General features: G+C 45.1%; 1 protein-coding gene across 3 annotated transcripts in view; it reads left to right on the forward strand.

Annotated features, from left to right (window-relative positions):
* Positions 1-296: 296 nt before the first annotated feature.
* Positions 297-16,103, forward strand: part of ino80 (INO80 complex ATPase subunit) — a 33,813-nt gene continuing 18,006 nt past the window's right edge. For 2 of the 3 annotated variants that reach the window (XM_070987498.1, XM_070987499.1), the window contains exons 1-27: positions 297-407; positions 1,788-1,852; positions 2,225-2,416; positions 2,621-2,778; positions 2,914-2,981; positions 3,275-3,421; positions 3,533-3,653; positions 3,785-3,990; positions 4,116-4,169; positions 4,280-4,483; positions 4,656-4,860; positions 5,328-5,395; positions 5,492-5,713; positions 5,979-6,059; positions 6,449-6,544; positions 7,712-7,771; positions 7,902-8,044; positions 8,539-8,623; positions 8,710-8,827; positions 8,930-9,015; positions 9,826-9,993; positions 10,216-10,349; positions 10,691-10,758; positions 10,973-11,066; positions 11,348-11,564; positions 13,967-14,107; positions 14,816-15,041. In XM_070987498.1, coding sequence (XP_070843599.1) covers positions 2,265-2,416; positions 2,621-2,778; positions 2,914-2,981; positions 3,275-3,421; positions 3,533-3,653; positions 3,785-3,990; positions 4,116-4,169; positions 4,280-4,483; positions 4,656-4,860; positions 5,328-5,395; positions 5,492-5,713; positions 5,979-6,059; positions 6,449-6,544; positions 7,712-7,771; positions 7,902-8,044; positions 8,539-8,623; positions 8,710-8,827; positions 8,930-9,015; positions 9,826-9,993; positions 10,216-10,349; positions 10,691-10,758; positions 10,973-11,066; positions 11,348-11,564; positions 13,967-14,107; positions 14,816-15,041 — 3,322 coding nt within the window. In that variant the 5' untranslated portion in view covers positions 297-407; positions 1,788-1,852; positions 2,225-2,264. The remainder of the gene's footprint in view (positions 408-1,787; positions 1,853-2,224; positions 2,417-2,620; positions 2,779-2,913; positions 2,982-3,274; positions 3,422-3,532; positions 3,654-3,784; positions 3,991-4,115; positions 4,170-4,279; positions 4,484-4,655; positions 4,861-5,327; positions 5,396-5,491; positions 5,714-5,978; positions 6,060-6,448; positions 6,545-7,711; positions 7,772-7,901; positions 8,045-8,538; positions 8,624-8,709; positions 8,828-8,929; positions 9,016-9,825; positions 9,994-10,215; positions 10,350-10,690; positions 10,759-10,972; positions 11,067-11,347; positions 11,565-13,966; positions 14,108-14,815; positions 15,042-16,103) is intronic. The other variant, XM_070987501.1, reaches the window with a different exon arrangement.

The raw sequence follows: 16,103 nt of genomic DNA on the forward strand, positions 1-16,103 counted from the left end.
CGGTAATCTTCGCACTGAGCAGACGCTATTAATCGACATCGGAAATGAATCGATAAGCTTGGATAAGTTGTAAATTCAGTGCCCAAATGGCATACTCTGTAGACGTATACCTCGCCTTATTAGAAAAAGTTATCGCTTGGATTTCTTGCCACGGTTATGTTCTCGGAGACATCGATAGGCGAGCTTCCCGTTATCTGCGATTGATTGTAACGCCTGCTCCTTGCTGTACCCTCGCCATGGCGTCGTGTCTCTGCTCTCTCAGTAACAGAAAGTGGCCGCCTCTCTGCTGTTGCTGCCGACTCAAAGCTCCCAGACTCGCTCGGCGTCTCAAACCGCCATTTTGGAGTCAGAGAACCGAGAGTCGGCAGCAGCGAAGAGAGAGACGAAAAGGGGGATACGGGGCCGAGGTGAGAGACTCCATGGTGGTTGTTATGGCGAAGGAGCAATGGGGGAAGATGGCCGGGAGGGAGAAAGAATTAAAACATGGGGATCATTCGTTCACCAGACAACCGAGTCCCCGCTCGTGTCCGCAACAGGGGTACGAGAGGCGCGGGCGGAGGGCCTTGCTGTGGCTGCACCGCGACTAGCCTGTTAAGAGAATTGACATTAAACCAATATCATATCTTAATACATTGTTAAGGCAGGGAGGTGGTGGCCTTAAAGAGACAGAACCGATTTAAATACTTCATATTAATGGTGCGAGAGGACGTCTGTGTCAAAGCGACTTAGTATTTGATAAGCTAACGTCAATGACGAAAAGCTACATTAGACAAGTTAGCAAGCATGCAGTTACCCTGTAACAAAGGCTAGGTGTCAAGAAACACAACTACCAATGCTAAATCATGTCTTTGGTGCGGTTTACTATAAACAGTAAGCTGTCAAGTGTGTGTCTAAAGCAGCACCTTGACGCTATACTATCACTGATAGGAGGCAATGCCACTTGCGCTTACAGAGCGAAGCAGCTAACGGTGGTTAGCTGGCGGGCTACAGCGCAGAGCACGATCCAAGGTTAGCTAGGAAGCCCCGGCTAACGCTAGCTTGGATGTGTTAGCTAGCTAATCATAACATAACGGCGCTTTAGCACAGGAAGATAAACACTATTTAGGAAAACAAAACTCTCTGTTTTTTTTCCTTCATTTTATAAAGAAGACCAAACTCTTTCGCTATAGTTCTTTTCATCCTCCCTCACGCAAGATAGAGAACTTGTCTCAGAAAGACAAGTGAATATGTGAAGTCAATGAGTAGTAATTACAGAGAACAACGGATTTAAGTTTACTATGTAGCTAATCGTCTAAACAATTGCACACTCAAAAATAAATTGGTAGCTTAAACAGCATTGTAATACTTGGTGAAGTATAGACTTTGTGAAATGTAACTTTTAATTTATCCAGTCTGACCATTTAATAAACTGAATGACATATAAAAGTAGTATGCAAGTATAACGGCCCTGTGTGTTATGCAAACGGAGAAAACAACTCTTTGACAAAATATTGAGCTAGTGCATTCTTCTTAATTATTTACATTAAAAACACAGACAATTTAAAGATACAGTAGCATTGCAGGAGCAGTCATTTCATTAATTCATATTTATTTTCTTACATTTTTGAACATTTTTTGTTTTTATGGAAAGTTCAGAATATCAAGGACACTCGTGCAGCAGTCAAGCTGCCAGCAGCACACAATGACACAAAGTCGCCATAAACAGATGACACCATGTGAAAGAGCACCAGCTCCTCATAAAAACAGTTTAGTATTTTTGTGTGTGTGACTGGTTTCTTCTGTTTTAGGGGCTTTCACTTCTGTTTGATGTTTAATCTTGGAATCAAGAACAATGGCATCCCTTACTGAGAAGGTAGGTCCACAGTTTATGCTCTTATTCGCTCAATGAACCGAGCAGCTGGTACATCCTGCACGCCCATCCTTTGGATGAGAGCAGTGGCCATTTTGTTATATGATGCCAGACTAGTTGGGAAAAATTGTTTTGGGAGCCTGAAGGAAAAACTCAGCAACTGCTTATGAATGTCTCATGAGTCAGTTACATATCCTTTAATTGGTATGAACCAACATACCACTGGTTCTTGCTACAATTTAGGTGACTTGCAATAAAACATCAGAGCCTTACTCATCCCATCGTGAGAGCACAGCATCCTGTAGTGCTCACGCTGACCTTGAGTCATCTGCGTGATCTTTCACTTGTGTCTCCCCTTGACTTCTCTCTCGTCAGTAAAAGCTGCTGCCCTGCTGGGCAGAGGTGTCTGTGCTGCATGGCGTCAGGGCAGGGTGGCCGGCCAGAGGTTGGAGCATCAGGGAGCTCTGCCCTGGCCAAACCTCTCTACCTGCAGCGCTTGGAAAGAACCCTGAGGTTGGACAGTTTCCTGCGCCAGACTGCCGCCATCTTCAACAGAGACATAACCAGGTAGAAGCACAGTAGAGATGGAATGCTCATACACTTTTTTTGCCTTAAACTCAGGTGTGTTCCTGAGGATATTCTATGATGAGTTACTGTAGGTGCTGCAGTTTAAAGGTGGCTCATGCTTGAATACAGAGATTAGCGCTATTAATGCTGTTTTCTTGCTGTTGCACAAATGGTGGACTTACCTACATATTTCTAATTTTCTAGTGATGACAGTGATGACAGCGATGGTGCATTGGGTAGAGGCCTGTCTCTGGATCCCTCCACTCAGCATACAGCTTTGAATGTGAAGAGTGAGCAATGTGAGCAAGGGGATGGGATGGCCGAGGGGAAGCCCCTCAACGGGGTTCTGCTGCAAGGTAAAGGTATGATACACAGAGAGACAGTGATATTATGTTATGCACACACACACTACAGATGCACACTCTCACTTTTGTCCTGTAACTATTCATGCACGTTTGCATCATGTGATGTTTCTTCTCTCGCTGTAAACTCCACAGACCAAAAGGCAGATAAAACTTGCTTCTACAATTTCTCCAAGCTGAAGAAGAACAGGAAATGGCTCAAGGTACTTTATAGACTTATTCTCCATTGTTCTACAGATATAAGCATTTAGTTGATTAATAGATTGCATAAATGACTGATAAATTAATAGGAAATGATCATTAATTGCAGCTCTGCTACTGATGCTGTTCAGAACATTGCACTGCTGTGTTCTTTCTTACACATTACACTGTATATCCATATACACACACACACACACACACACACACACACACACACACACACACACACACACACACACACACACACACACACCCTCAGCTTTCTTTCACCACGTTCCTCCTGTGTCTCCTGCAGAGCATCCTGTTGAGTGACGACACCACAGACTCGGACACAGACTCAGATGACTCTGACTTCAGTTTGTCTCGGGAGGAGCTGCATGACATGCTGAGGCTACATCGCTTCACCAGGCAGCATCAGAGCAAGTTCCACTCTGACCGGGAGGTACACCCACCCACACAAATACAGTGCCCAGTAATAATGCGAGTTTCTCTGACATGTGGTTTTTGTAATGTCGTCATTGTATTTTTTCCATCCGTCTGTACTTCCCTGCAGCTTCACCAGTATCAGTACTACAGCACTGGACTCCTCTCTACTCATGACCCCTTCTATGAGCAACAGCGCCACCTACTGGGCCCAAAGAAGAAGAAAATCAAAGATGAGAAGAAATTTAAGGGTAAAGATGAAAAGAAAATCTGGAATCTATGTCGTGATTGTGTCAATAGTACAAAACAAAAATAACTAAATAATTACTGGGATGGTTGATAAGATTTTAAACTGTTTTCCACTTTCTAATTTTTTCATTAGCCAAACTGAAAAAGGTGAAGAAAAAGAAGAAACGGGGAGAGGGAGAGTTTCTGGATGAGGGGCGTCCTTATGTCACCAAGATCTTTGCAAAGTTTTCCCATGATGCTCCGCTGCCCATGGTGAAGAAGAAGCATCTTACCATTGAGCAGCTGAATGCACGGCGACGTAAAGTCTGGCTCACGATCGCTAAAAAGGAGATCCCCAAGGTTAGTGTGCATGACGCTGATAAACAGATGGTTAAACACTCACGCTCATGAGTTTCTGGTGAAAACTACACACCATTTTTTATGGCTATTAGTCCTAATTATCCTGTTTATACCTATTTTTGCAGTCTTTCAAGCAGAAGACGTCTGCTAAGAACTTGGTGTTGACCAATGCTAAAAAGGTAAGTAGAGTGTTTCACACTACTGTGTCGTTAAAATGAACTTTTTTCCTAACTGTCAAGAGTAAATTGCAGATTAAGCACAACATTTAACTTCATTTTTTTTCTCCTAGTTGGCGCATCAGTGCATGAGAGAGGTTCGGCGTGCAGCTATCCAGGCTCAGAAGAACTGTAAGGAGACTTTACCTCGCGCCCGTCGCCTCACCAAGGAGATGATGCTTTACTGGAAGAAATATGACAAAGTGGAGAAGGAGCACAGGAAGAGGGCAGAGAAGGAGGCCCTGGAGCAACGTAAACTGGATGAAGAGATGAGAGAAGTAGGTGGAATGGAAAGTGTTGCATTTAGAGGTGCCTCATTTGGCTTTTGCTTTATTTGAATGGAAATATTTGCATCTGTATAAATTAAACTTGAAAAAAGAGTTTTAAATTGGAAAGATTTATAATAAAATACACAAAAGCATGCCGTTATTTTCTCTGCTTCTGTCACAGGCCAAACGCCAGCAGCGTAAGCTGAATTTCCTCATCACCCAGACAGAGCTGTATGCTCATTTCATGAGCGGTAAAGCCAGCATGGGGGGTCCAGAGGGAGACACAGCTCAGGAGGAAATTCTCAGAAAGCTGGAAGACACTGGGGCGCAGAGACAGATCGACATTGGAGGAGGCGTAATGGTCAACATGGGACAGGAGGACTATGGTATGAACGGCTCAGCCAAGTTTATTCTGAGTCAGTCAGTAACTGAAACTCATTGTTGATGGGTGATTTCTTGTATACCTTCAGTCCCCTAGAGGAGCTGCTGACAAAGTACCTCAAAATGTGTCAGAATCTATTTAATCCCAAATGGACCAGTTATCATATTTATTAGCTCTTTAGCTATTTCTATCTGTAAATCATATTTCCTGTTTTTTTTTCTTCCCTGTCCTTTTTTATGAGCTGTTGAGCAGTTTGGATATTTGTGCAGTGAAGTACTAGAAATATGAAGCAGGTCATTTAGGGATTATTGTTTGTTAACCACTGACGGAATTCTATAATTCACTTTCTGATTGATTAGAGAATACAAGATCATATTTTCTTTTCAAGTTGTTTTAGCAATATGCTCTTGTGTACTGCAAAGCGACGTGGGATTCATCTGTTTTATGCTAAAGTTGACTGTATGATTTCAGATAGTGAACACTACAAGTCCCAGGCCCTGAGGAATGCCAAAGAAGCCTACCAAATTCATCAAGAGAGGGTAAGTTGATCCATGCACAACCTCAGAGATGCACTCACACACTCTACCCACGCTGCCCTGTCCATGCTGTGCTAATCCCCAAACGTCTCCCCGTAGACGCGGATGTTTGATGAGGAGGCAAAGGACAGCCGCAGTGCGTCGCTACACGCAGCTTGCGGCTCATCCTCAGGTGTCGGCTCTGGCTTTGGAGAGAGCTACAGCCTTTCCAACCCGTCCATCCATGCGGGCGAAGACATTCCTCAGCCCACTATCTTCAACGGCAAGCTCAAAGGTTACCAACTCAAGGGCATGAACTGGCTGGCCAACCTCTATGAACAGGTACCCACGTCTGCCTCGGACCTTATTTGTTGTGTCTTGAAAAATGGCAATATTTTCTTCTTCTTTCTTTCAGCTGGCATTATGTTTAGAATATGACATTTATATGGTATGAAAGAGCTCAATTTGAATCTTTTCAAAGATTATACTCATGAAGACTGACCAGGGCTTTGTCTGCATGCCGTTTTTTGGCATTCCACATTCGTATGTGCTTACTTACGCACATTGAAAGATTTATTTTCTCCTCTGTTTTCTTCTTTCTCTGCAGGGAATCAACGGAATCCTGGCAGATGAGATGGGACTGGGGAAGACGGTCCAGAGTATCGCCCTGTTGGCACACCTAGCAGAGGTGAGAGAGCACACTTCCAAAAAGCTTTGTGGAATATTCAATTGTCTCTGCTGTTGTGACTGAAAATATCCAACATCCAGCTTCTTTGTGCACCTGCATCCTTTAAAGAGTCCCTTGTTTTTGGCAGTGCTTTTCACTGAATGACTCATACGACTTATTTCATTGTTGTGAGTAGCTGATCTGTAGTTCGTTCGGTCTCTTAACACCAAAAGGTGACAAAGTGGAATTTAGGGGAAATGTGTGCTTTTCAGCGTTGAACGGTCGCTGGCAGGAAGATGCATGGTGTGTTCCTCCAGGGCTTCCTGTTATTGGGTGCTCACACATGCACACACAAAGAGCACCTGTTGTGGCGGCTGACGGTGTATTCTCCTCTAACTGTTCCTGCACAGAGAGACAACATCTGGGGTCCATTTCTGATCATCTCTCCTGCATCCACACTCAACAACTGGCACCAGGAGTTCACCCGCTTTGTGCCCAAATTCAAGGTGAGAATCCAGAACGGCGCCGAGCGAGCGGGCCAGCGGAAACACCTGCGAAATCATGTCCGCTGGAATCCTGGCAGCCTGATCTCTTTGGTCGTTTTCAGTCCTCTAATGCAGGGGTTCCCAAACTTTTCCATGCCATGGCCCCCCCAAACAGCATTAGCTTCTGGCCAGGGACCCCCTTTGCAAACCCACCGACAATGCTACAAAATATGTAAAGAAACATCAACTTTTAGAATGATTTTCTTACTTTTATTCACTATTCAATAATTATTACATTTGTTTAGCATAAGAATATTATTAACTAACATGTTTTGCTTTTTTTTTCTTAACTTCCCTCCAATTTTCTGAGGCCCCCCTAGCGCCCCCTGGCGGCCCCCCAGGGGGCCCCGGCCCCCACTTTGAAAACCACTGCTCTAATGAACGCAGTGTTTTGTTGTTCTTGTGAGAACGATGTCTGTCAAACCTCTGAGAACTAATGAGGACAGGGCATGTCAGAAACCGTTCATTAGGGGGCAGTGTTGCACTGGGAGCTGGTAGCATTGTCTGTGTTAATATTTTGATTGTTGAGCGGCCGCACTCTCTTCTTTCTGCCTGTGTTAACCGGCCTCTGACAGGCAGTGTGTATTCTTGAATGTCAAAAAAAAAAAAAAAGACATTGACCATTTAAAAACACATCAATATGTCTGCTATGCCCGAGTGCGCACATACACACTATGATCCGCGCAACTCCTTTGTTGTGCTCAACCCCCAACTATGTCTGTTTTTCTCTGCGAGTTTGAAAATAAATCAATTCCAGTCTGTTTTGCTAATGAGGTGCGAAAAGACCCTATTACACATTTTGAAGATAAGCTTCCTGAACACTCAAAGCAAGACTGACCGAAAACAATGGAATGCCAGCGTGTGCTGAGCGATGTAATGATGTTTAAATCTTTTCACATCGCATTTTACATCAACAGCTCAACAAGTGGAGCAGTGATTCAGACGTGATGCTATGCCTAAGTGTTTCCTCTGGGAACATCACTGCAGCTCTGTTTTTGTTTTACATTGCTCAGTGCAAATGTAAGTGTTTTGGAAAGGTTTGAATGTAGTTCAGGAGGAATGGATCCACACACAACTCACAATTTAATGTTTCCCCCTTTATTTTAACTGTGCTGACTTGTCTGTCAGGTGCTGCCGTACTGGGGGAATCCTCATGATCGCAAGGTGATTCGGAAATTTTGGAGCCAGGTAAGGAAGAGATGACAAGGATGATCATTTATCATCAAGATACAACAGATCTTGGTCAATATATGCTGTGCTCAGGTCTTTATTTCTAGTCTAACCACGTATGCGCCCATGTTTGTCCACGTTTCAACAGAAAACCCTCTACACACAAAACGCACCATTCCACGTGGTGATCACGAGCTACCAGCTGGTGGTCCAGGACGTCAAGTATTTTCAGAGGGTTAAGTGGCAGTACATGGTTCTGGATGAGGCCCAGGCACTGAAAAGCAGCACCAGGTAAAACCTCAACACGACTGCTGCGTCATCGTGTAATGCTGCATTCCACAGTGCAGGGTTCCTGTGAGTTAAGATGTGTTGATGCCTGACACAGGATGTATTTATTATACTTGATAATTAACCTTGCGGTAACATGAACAGTCTTCCTTTTAAGTAGGTTTGATATGCAGTTTGTAATAAACTGGCTAGAATAAGCAGAAAAGCGATATGGCCACTTTAAACATTTTGAACAAATTGGCTGAAAAGCTGAAAAAATACAGTTGTTCATCTCTGTAACTACATAAATATTTCATGTCTGCTGTTGGACGCTGTCCAAAATCTACAAAACTAGTCACAAAATGTCTCGAGATGAGAAACGTGCGCTCACAAATGAACGGGGCTTCCACACTTTGAGTAATTGGTGTGATTACAGTCCAGTTATATAAACACCGTGAACTCGTGTAGTTGTTGCACCAGATCTCCAGTTATTAACTGCATCCCCTCTGCCTTTTCAGCGTTCGCTGGAAAATTCTTCTGCAGTTCCAGTGTCGAAACAGACTGCTGCTCACTGGGACGCCCATCCAGAACACGATGGCTGAGGTGAGCAGTGTGTGTGTGTGTGTGTGTGGGCGTTCACGTTAGCAAGGCAGAATTGTTGACGACCACATGTTATTACTGTCCCTCAGCTGTGGGCCCTGCTGCACTTCATCATGCCCACGTTGTTTGATTCCCACGAAGAGTTTAACGAGTGGTTCTCCAAGGACATCGAGAGCCACGCTGAAAACAAGTCGGCCATCGACGAGAGTGAGTGCGAGGAAAGCCTTTGTGTGCCAACGTGGAACTTTTATTTCTGCTCGCTTTCGCATGTGATTCGTCGCTAAGCATTGATGGATGTTTGTGTTTCAGACCAGCTTTCCAGACTGCACATGATCCTGAAGCCTTTCATGCTGCGCCGAATCAAGAAGGATGTGGAAAATGAGCTCTCAGACAAGGTAGAGGAGCCAACTCTCTCTGTGCTCGCTGAGCCGAATGTCTTGTCCGGTGCTGCGCGTTTAGGAGGACAAAAAAATGATAACGCCATGAAAACAAACCTTGTAGCCTGTTTAAACGCGCACCCTTCCTCCCTCTCTCCCCCTGCACACGTCACTCACACACAGTGTTGTAATAAGCTTGTGAGTGATGCTTGTGCTGGCAGATCCTCTTGACAGATGTTGGACTCCGGGTCGCTCGCTGTCACATGCGGCACACACATACTCACTCACGCGCTGTGGGAGTCTGGATACACAGAGTCAGAGGAATGGCAGAGTTCATGGCTCCCCCACATCTGTCTTTTTCGCTTTCCCCCCTCTCACCCACACGCAGTCCTGCCAGCCCGCTTCCCTTTTTCTTCCCCGCTCTTGTTGGTTTCTCTTGTTTTGTCAGCACAGTTCACTCGTGGTTCACGGTTGGCTTTTTACGGGTTTGTTGCCGTTCAGTTTCGCTGCTTTCATCAAAGCGGGGCACGAGATCAAACCGGTTTGCACCCATAAATTTATTTTTTTGGTTGGACCCATGTGAAAATAGTGTGTGTGTATGTTGTAATGGAGGCGTAACACAGCAATAAAGCTGAATCATTTGTCTCTACTGAAGCCACAACTTTTACTTTGAAAATCAGTCTTTTTCCAAACCAGGTCCACTTGAGGCCGTTGTCATTCACTGCTGTCTTACTACACAGGCTTCTTTTCTGTTTCATTTCATACTGAAAGACAGTAAAGTCACTGTCACTCTTAAAGCTCTGAACTTGTCCTACTCCCCGTCTACAGATTGAGATCCTGACATACTGCCAGCTGACATCACGGCAGAGGCTGCTCTACCAGGCTCTGAGGAACAAGATCTCTATTGAGGACCTGCTGCAGTCCTCCATGGGCACGGCCCAGCAGTCCCACAGCACCACCTCCTCCCTCATGAACCTGGTCATGCAGTTCAGGAAGGTACTGCAGAAAAGTGTTTGGCTTCCAGCTCAGAAATACTCAGCAGCCGTGATGATTGATCACAGTTATTAGTCGTAATGATGTTAGGATCATTTTTTAAGTATAGCATTATCAAAAGTCTTAACAAAGAAAATTGAGAGGTACAGTTAATTGGCAGTCGAGCAGTCTGTTCTTTAGCCTGCTGTTCTAAATACACTTTCTGTGTCTGCTGTCTGTGTGTAGGTGTGTAACCACCCCGACTTGTTCGAGCGCCAGGAGACACGCTCTCCTTTCCACATGTCCCTCAAGCCTTACATCATGTCGAAGTTCCTCTACCGCCACGGCCTCGTCCACGCACACAACCAGGCCAAAAACAAGTAAGTTCTTCCACACAGAAGAACTCACGGACACGCTTGAGTTTGACAAGTGTGCCTGAAATCCAACGAAAACAGGTCTATCGACATTTCAACAAGCGTCGGTTGTAGGTTTATATTTGAAATTACACTGTAAAATGCTAACAGATATGTTTATTTTCTTAGTAATTCTTTGTTCTTGTGCACATTTGCTGCTTTGGAAAGTTGCAAAAGTCTATTATCCAAATTATAGCTATTAATACTGAGAAATGTTATGGCTCGAACTGGGATCAGACCCATCTGATCTCTTTTGCTTTTTCTCACATTCAGTGGTGTAACTCAGTCTGTCTCTGCATCCTTTTCAGATTACTCCAAGTGCTGTTGTCTCCCTTCTCTCCAAATCACATCCAGCAGTCTCTTTTTCACAGAAAAGGTGAGCACGTATGGTGCTTTGAATTCAGGCGTACACAAAGCTCTCGACTGAAGCGGGAGTTGGTTTTCTCATCTGAGAGTGTCTCTTTCATTTGACATTCAATCCTCAACTTCCTCTCCTCCCCTGCCTTTTCTACGTTTGTTATTTCTGTCTATATTTTTTTCTTTGTTTAGTCTCATATTCTTCATCCTGTATTCTGTTTTTTCTGTTCCAGGTGATGACAAAGGAAGCTGTTTCTCCTTCCTGCGCTTCATCGACGTGTCGCCAGCTGAGATGTCCAATCTCATGCTGCAAGGCACCTTAGTGAGGTGGGCTTTAAGTTTCCATCTTCAGATCTGTTTCTCTCTTTGTCTTTCTTTCACCTCAGAAAGTAAAGTCCATGCTGTCCAAATGTCTCTTTGCAAGACACCAAATGTTCAACAGCTCTGGAGGTGCTATGCTGTAGTCTACTGCACTCTGCAAGTTTGATAATTAATGAGGACCAGCATTATGCACTAGTTTTGCAGAATTCTTTACAAAGTATTTCTATGCAAAATCTTTTTGCAATTTTGTTTTTTCCTCTCCGCCCTCATGCCGTTTTCTTTTGCAGATGGTTAGCCCTTTTTCTGTCCCTCAAAGCTGCGTATCGGCTCCGCTATCAGCGCCTGTTTGGCCTTGAAGGAGAGGGTCAGCAGGAAACCAGAGACTTGCAGGGGGGCGGAGGGACGTCACAGCCCAGGACTAAGTGTCTGTCTCACAAGGACCTAATTCTGTGGCTGAACAGACCCACCAGTTTCCCAAACACGCACACCAGCGCTGTCCTGCAGGTAAGAAACACGCAAGACACACACATTAAAATCTATGCCCGAGATGAGCTGTTCATGAGGGTGTGTGACGGAGAAGCGAGGCATGTGCTGCTGCTGAGGCTGAAATTGTCCCCAGAGCATCAGTCAGTGTTTGGCCACACAGCTTGCTCTCTGCCCCAGGTTTCCTCTCCCTCCTCTGGGATCCAATGTGGAACCCAATCCCTCTGTAGCCCTGTGACCCAGTAACACTGTCCTCCCTCCCTCGATCTGACTCCAGTGTCTGTGCAGCGGTCGATCTGTCCCTCTGCTGTCAGACATGTAGAGGAAAGTCACGTTTTTAAGACTAAAAAACAGCGTTGGATTTAAAGGAGGCTAAAGGCCAAAGCCTTTTCTGAAACTAGTCAGGTTTGCATGCATAATAAACCATTTAAATCACATATAACTTTTTGTTAATGCTATGGTGTGATATGAAACCAGCTTGGCTGACAGCTGTTCTTTCAGCCTTTTGATGCTTACAGGAAGCACTTGGCAGTCATAACAAAAGTTGGAGTTTGATGTGGGTGGGATAAATGGCAGCTCTTATATGGCACTGATGTGCTTCTGCTGGTTTATGGGAGACACTGTAAGATCTGGAAATGAGTGGTGCATTGTTTTTGTTCCTTCAAACCATTCTGGTAGCTTAGCAGTCTGGGCAGATGTAGCCCACCGCAGTCCATTTCATCTGCACTCAAATGCTTTCAAATGTGTTCGATTCTGCAAGGTTACATCGTGACAGCACGTATTTCCTCCATTTCTCTGTATTATTTGGCAATATGGACATCTAATTATTAGTTGGAAAGAGAGAGTGCAATACATAGGTGCCAGTTTAAATATACAGGCCACCTCAAAAAAATAGAAAAGCAAACAGCTGCAGCCTGCAAATACACCACAAGGTCACTGCTGCAGGAGTGTTTTAGTCATTGTGCTGAGCTAAAAAAAACACTAAAAGCACATCCCATCAAATCTTTCACGCGGCGAACAGTTACCCATTGGCAGATCTGTATCTCATTACCACCATTTACCAATTCTGACTTGTTGGGTGGAAAATACTCAGGAGAAAATGCTGTCGGAGTAATTCCATCCTCCTCTTCCTCACCTCTCCTCTCCTCCTGGCCTCATCACACCGAGTCAGGCAGCTGCCTCGCGTCTTAGGTTCCCCCCTGGAGCGGCTTAGGGAACGAAAGAGCACAAAAACCTTAAGAAGCAAGTTCAAATATGAGAGAAAGAGAGAAACTTGCAGACACACGGAGAGCTAACACTGTATGTGTACTGTATGACCGCGCTGACCCCAGACTCCCACTTCAGCTTCTAGAAATTACTCACTCCCACAGCATATGCCAACTTCTTTCAACTCCTCATTTTTCTTTTGAAGCGGTGTGCAGCTGCCGCACAGTGCCTCCTCTTTCTGCTTGGCTCATCGTTCTCTGGCTGTGTACTTGACAGTGTGGTCAGTGGTGCCTTCAGCTTTCCTGCTGCTCCTGTTGAGGAATCGAGTGAACCAGGCACCTCTGAATACCTCCTGAACAGGTTTTTACACATGCAGCTTTGGGGCACTGCTTCAAATGGGCTCTGTGTCTCAACATGAAACATGAATTTGTGATATATACTTGATGTAATTGTATATTTCATGCTATGCATGTCATTCAGTATGTATTGTGAGGAATGAGTACTTGCTAACTCATGCTGGAAGTGACTGGAGCTTGGCTGGAAAGGATGTTATTTTCCAAACTCTGCCATTAGATGGCACTCTGTATCCACTGTTTCTGCACCTACATATGGCACACAGTAACATACACACAACATTTATATATTCCTTTAACACCTACCACTGCGTTATACTTGAATTATTCATCATTATCTCCTCAGCATCCACCTTTGCTCAAAATGCATGCATAATGTATGTCTTTGCAGAACAGATTATATGATCGGGCATGCAGTTTATCATGTGACACAGGCGACTAAAATCATATAAGCTGCATAATCATAACATTGCATAACATTTTAAGCATCGAGCTGAAATTTTATATAACATTTCAGGCACGTTGCCAATCAAACTTCCTGTCGGAGCAGTTTAGAAAAACCGTGAGCGCTGCACTTGATAATCTCTGTATGTTTGTCTGTGTTTGTTTACCTCTGGTTTGCAGCACCTCTTACTTTTGCTGCATATTTTTTGTATTTCATATAATTATGATATAATGTTTTCCTCAATTTCCCGCTTTACCACAAATCAAAGCAGGAATCAGTTCAGCAGGAGGCGTAACGTCAACTGTGATTGCTTGCAATTTAATACACTTCGCCGCGCAGATATAATGACTGTATTTGTGAAGTTTTGGCTGTAATGAAACAGGATTGTGATGTAGACTCTGTGTGTGTTTGTATTTCAGGACCTCGTGTTCACAGCGTTCAGCCCCGGCATGCTGGGACACACAGACGTGATGGTCCACAGTCGAAACTCTGCCACCTCCTCGCTGCGGCCTTGTCAGCCCACACTGCCACCAAAGTTCCTGCTAGCTGCCACGCCCAGGGTGTGTGTGCATGTGTGTGCGTGTGAGCAGCAAGTGACCCGATAAAGGCGCTCCTCTGTGTGTTTGTGTGGACAGCCTGTGTGTGTGTGTGCGTGCTGGCCCGTGTAAGACAGACAAGCATTTGGGTGGTCGTGGAAAGGGAAGAGGGAAGCGCTGTGCATGTTGCCTTTGTAGGCTTTCAACAATGAGCAACTCTTATCTGTCAGTGTGTGTGTGTGTGTGTGTGTGTGTGTGTGTGTGTGTGTGTGTGTGTGTGAGAGAGAGAGAGAGAGAGAGAGAGACTGTGTGTGGTTGGGGTGTGGGGGTCACCACTGTGGTTTCCAGCTGCATTTAAAACAAACAGCCTCTAAAAAAGGGCTTCTTGCTCAGGTTGTTCACCAGCTGTTGTGCTTGCTCTTGCCCTCTTCCTATACACACACAAAGTCAAACACACACACACACACACACACACACACACACACACACACACACACACACACACACACACACACACACACACACACACACACACACACACACACACAGACAGCCTGCTGATTCAGTTAAACTAGCCTCCATGCTGTAGCTTTTCCTGTATCTCAAAAGTAATAACATATATGTCAATATACTTGTAACACACTGTCCTAAAATCTTCCTTCTCTCTCCAACACTCGATATTATCTTTCCTTTCAAACGTAGAAAATTCTGTCTCTTTTTTTGGCTTCTTAGGTGACAGCAGTTCCCATGGAGCGTTATTGTGACGACCGTAGTGCGGAGTACGAGTGGCGGGTGACACGCAGTGGAGGGGGCACAGTCTACAGACAGTGTTTCCTCTACGGCTCCCCTCAGCTTGCCTCGGACTGGCGTACAAGGGCCAGTGCCTTCCACCCACAATGCCCCGGGGGAGTGATGGCTCTCTATCCACGACATGGATGGTCCTTCATTCGGATACCTGGTGAGCACTTTGTGTTTCTAATGTCCTCTGTGGAGTGTTTGTTGAACATGATCGGTCCTCCTGTGGTGTCTTCATCGGCCCAGTCCACAGCAGCCGTGTGCGCTGCCAAGGGGAAAAACAGATGACGCTGTCTTCAAAAAAGGGTTTCGGAAGCTCAGAACGTCAGTACTAGTAACTCATAGTTTGCTTTGCGTTCGTTTGTTTGAGTCATATTTTAACTGACGGTGTTATCAAATGGTGGATATCCAGTTTTTGACGGAAAGGGGCCTGTGGGAGAATCTGCAAAGGCCAGCCTGGGGGTCAGCAGGGCAGAGCCGGGCACATCACCCTCCTCTGTCACTGCCCGTCCACCTGCCAGGCAGCCAATCCCTCACAGTCCAATGGAGCCGCTTAGATAAAGGGCTTCTGCAGGAGTTCGCTCACATGAACACCCACCAGTGAGCGCAGGATTGCGAGTGTACGTGTTCTTGCGAGCTCTTTATCAGAAGCGCTCGGGCTCGTTGAGTTAAGGGTCAGCTGGAGCAGAGGGGCAGCCGACTCGCTGCCAGGTTTCAGATGACTGATGGATGTCCAGGGTGAGAGAGGCCATTACAGTTTTACAGACAACACTTCCCTTCTCACTGACCTGTGCTGCCCCTCTACCTCTGATAAACTGTCTCTGTCATGGATTATGATGACTGCTTGCTTTTTGTTTTGTGTTGTGACAGAGGTTCCTGGCACAGAAAACGGACATGTGTGTCCTTTTATACTGGATGATAAACCTGCAGCACACTCGTTTTGTGGGTTTTAGTACTTAAAGACACACTGGTACTGGTAGAGCCTTTAAATCCTTTAGACACCCTCGCACAGATTGTAATATTGTAATGCTTGATTTTTGTCTTCTACCCATCTGTGTGTACATGTGCTTGTGAGAGTGTTTGTGTGTAAAAGTGAGAAACAAAACAAGTATTTGTGTGTCTGTGTGAGAACCGTCTGAAAGCTCTTGTGAAGTTATACGGAGGCAGACAAAGCGAGGAAGTTTAGCTACTGGTCATTGTTCAAGTGCTTAGTTAGGTAACACTA

The sequence above is a fragment of the Chaetodon trifascialis genome, chromosome 19, assembly GCF_039877785.1.
Source record: "Chaetodon trifascialis isolate fChaTrf1 chromosome 19, fChaTrf1.hap1, whole genome shotgun sequence".
Taxonomy (NCBI): domain Eukaryota; kingdom Metazoa; phylum Chordata; class Actinopteri; order Chaetodontiformes; family Chaetodontidae; genus Chaetodon; species Chaetodon trifascialis.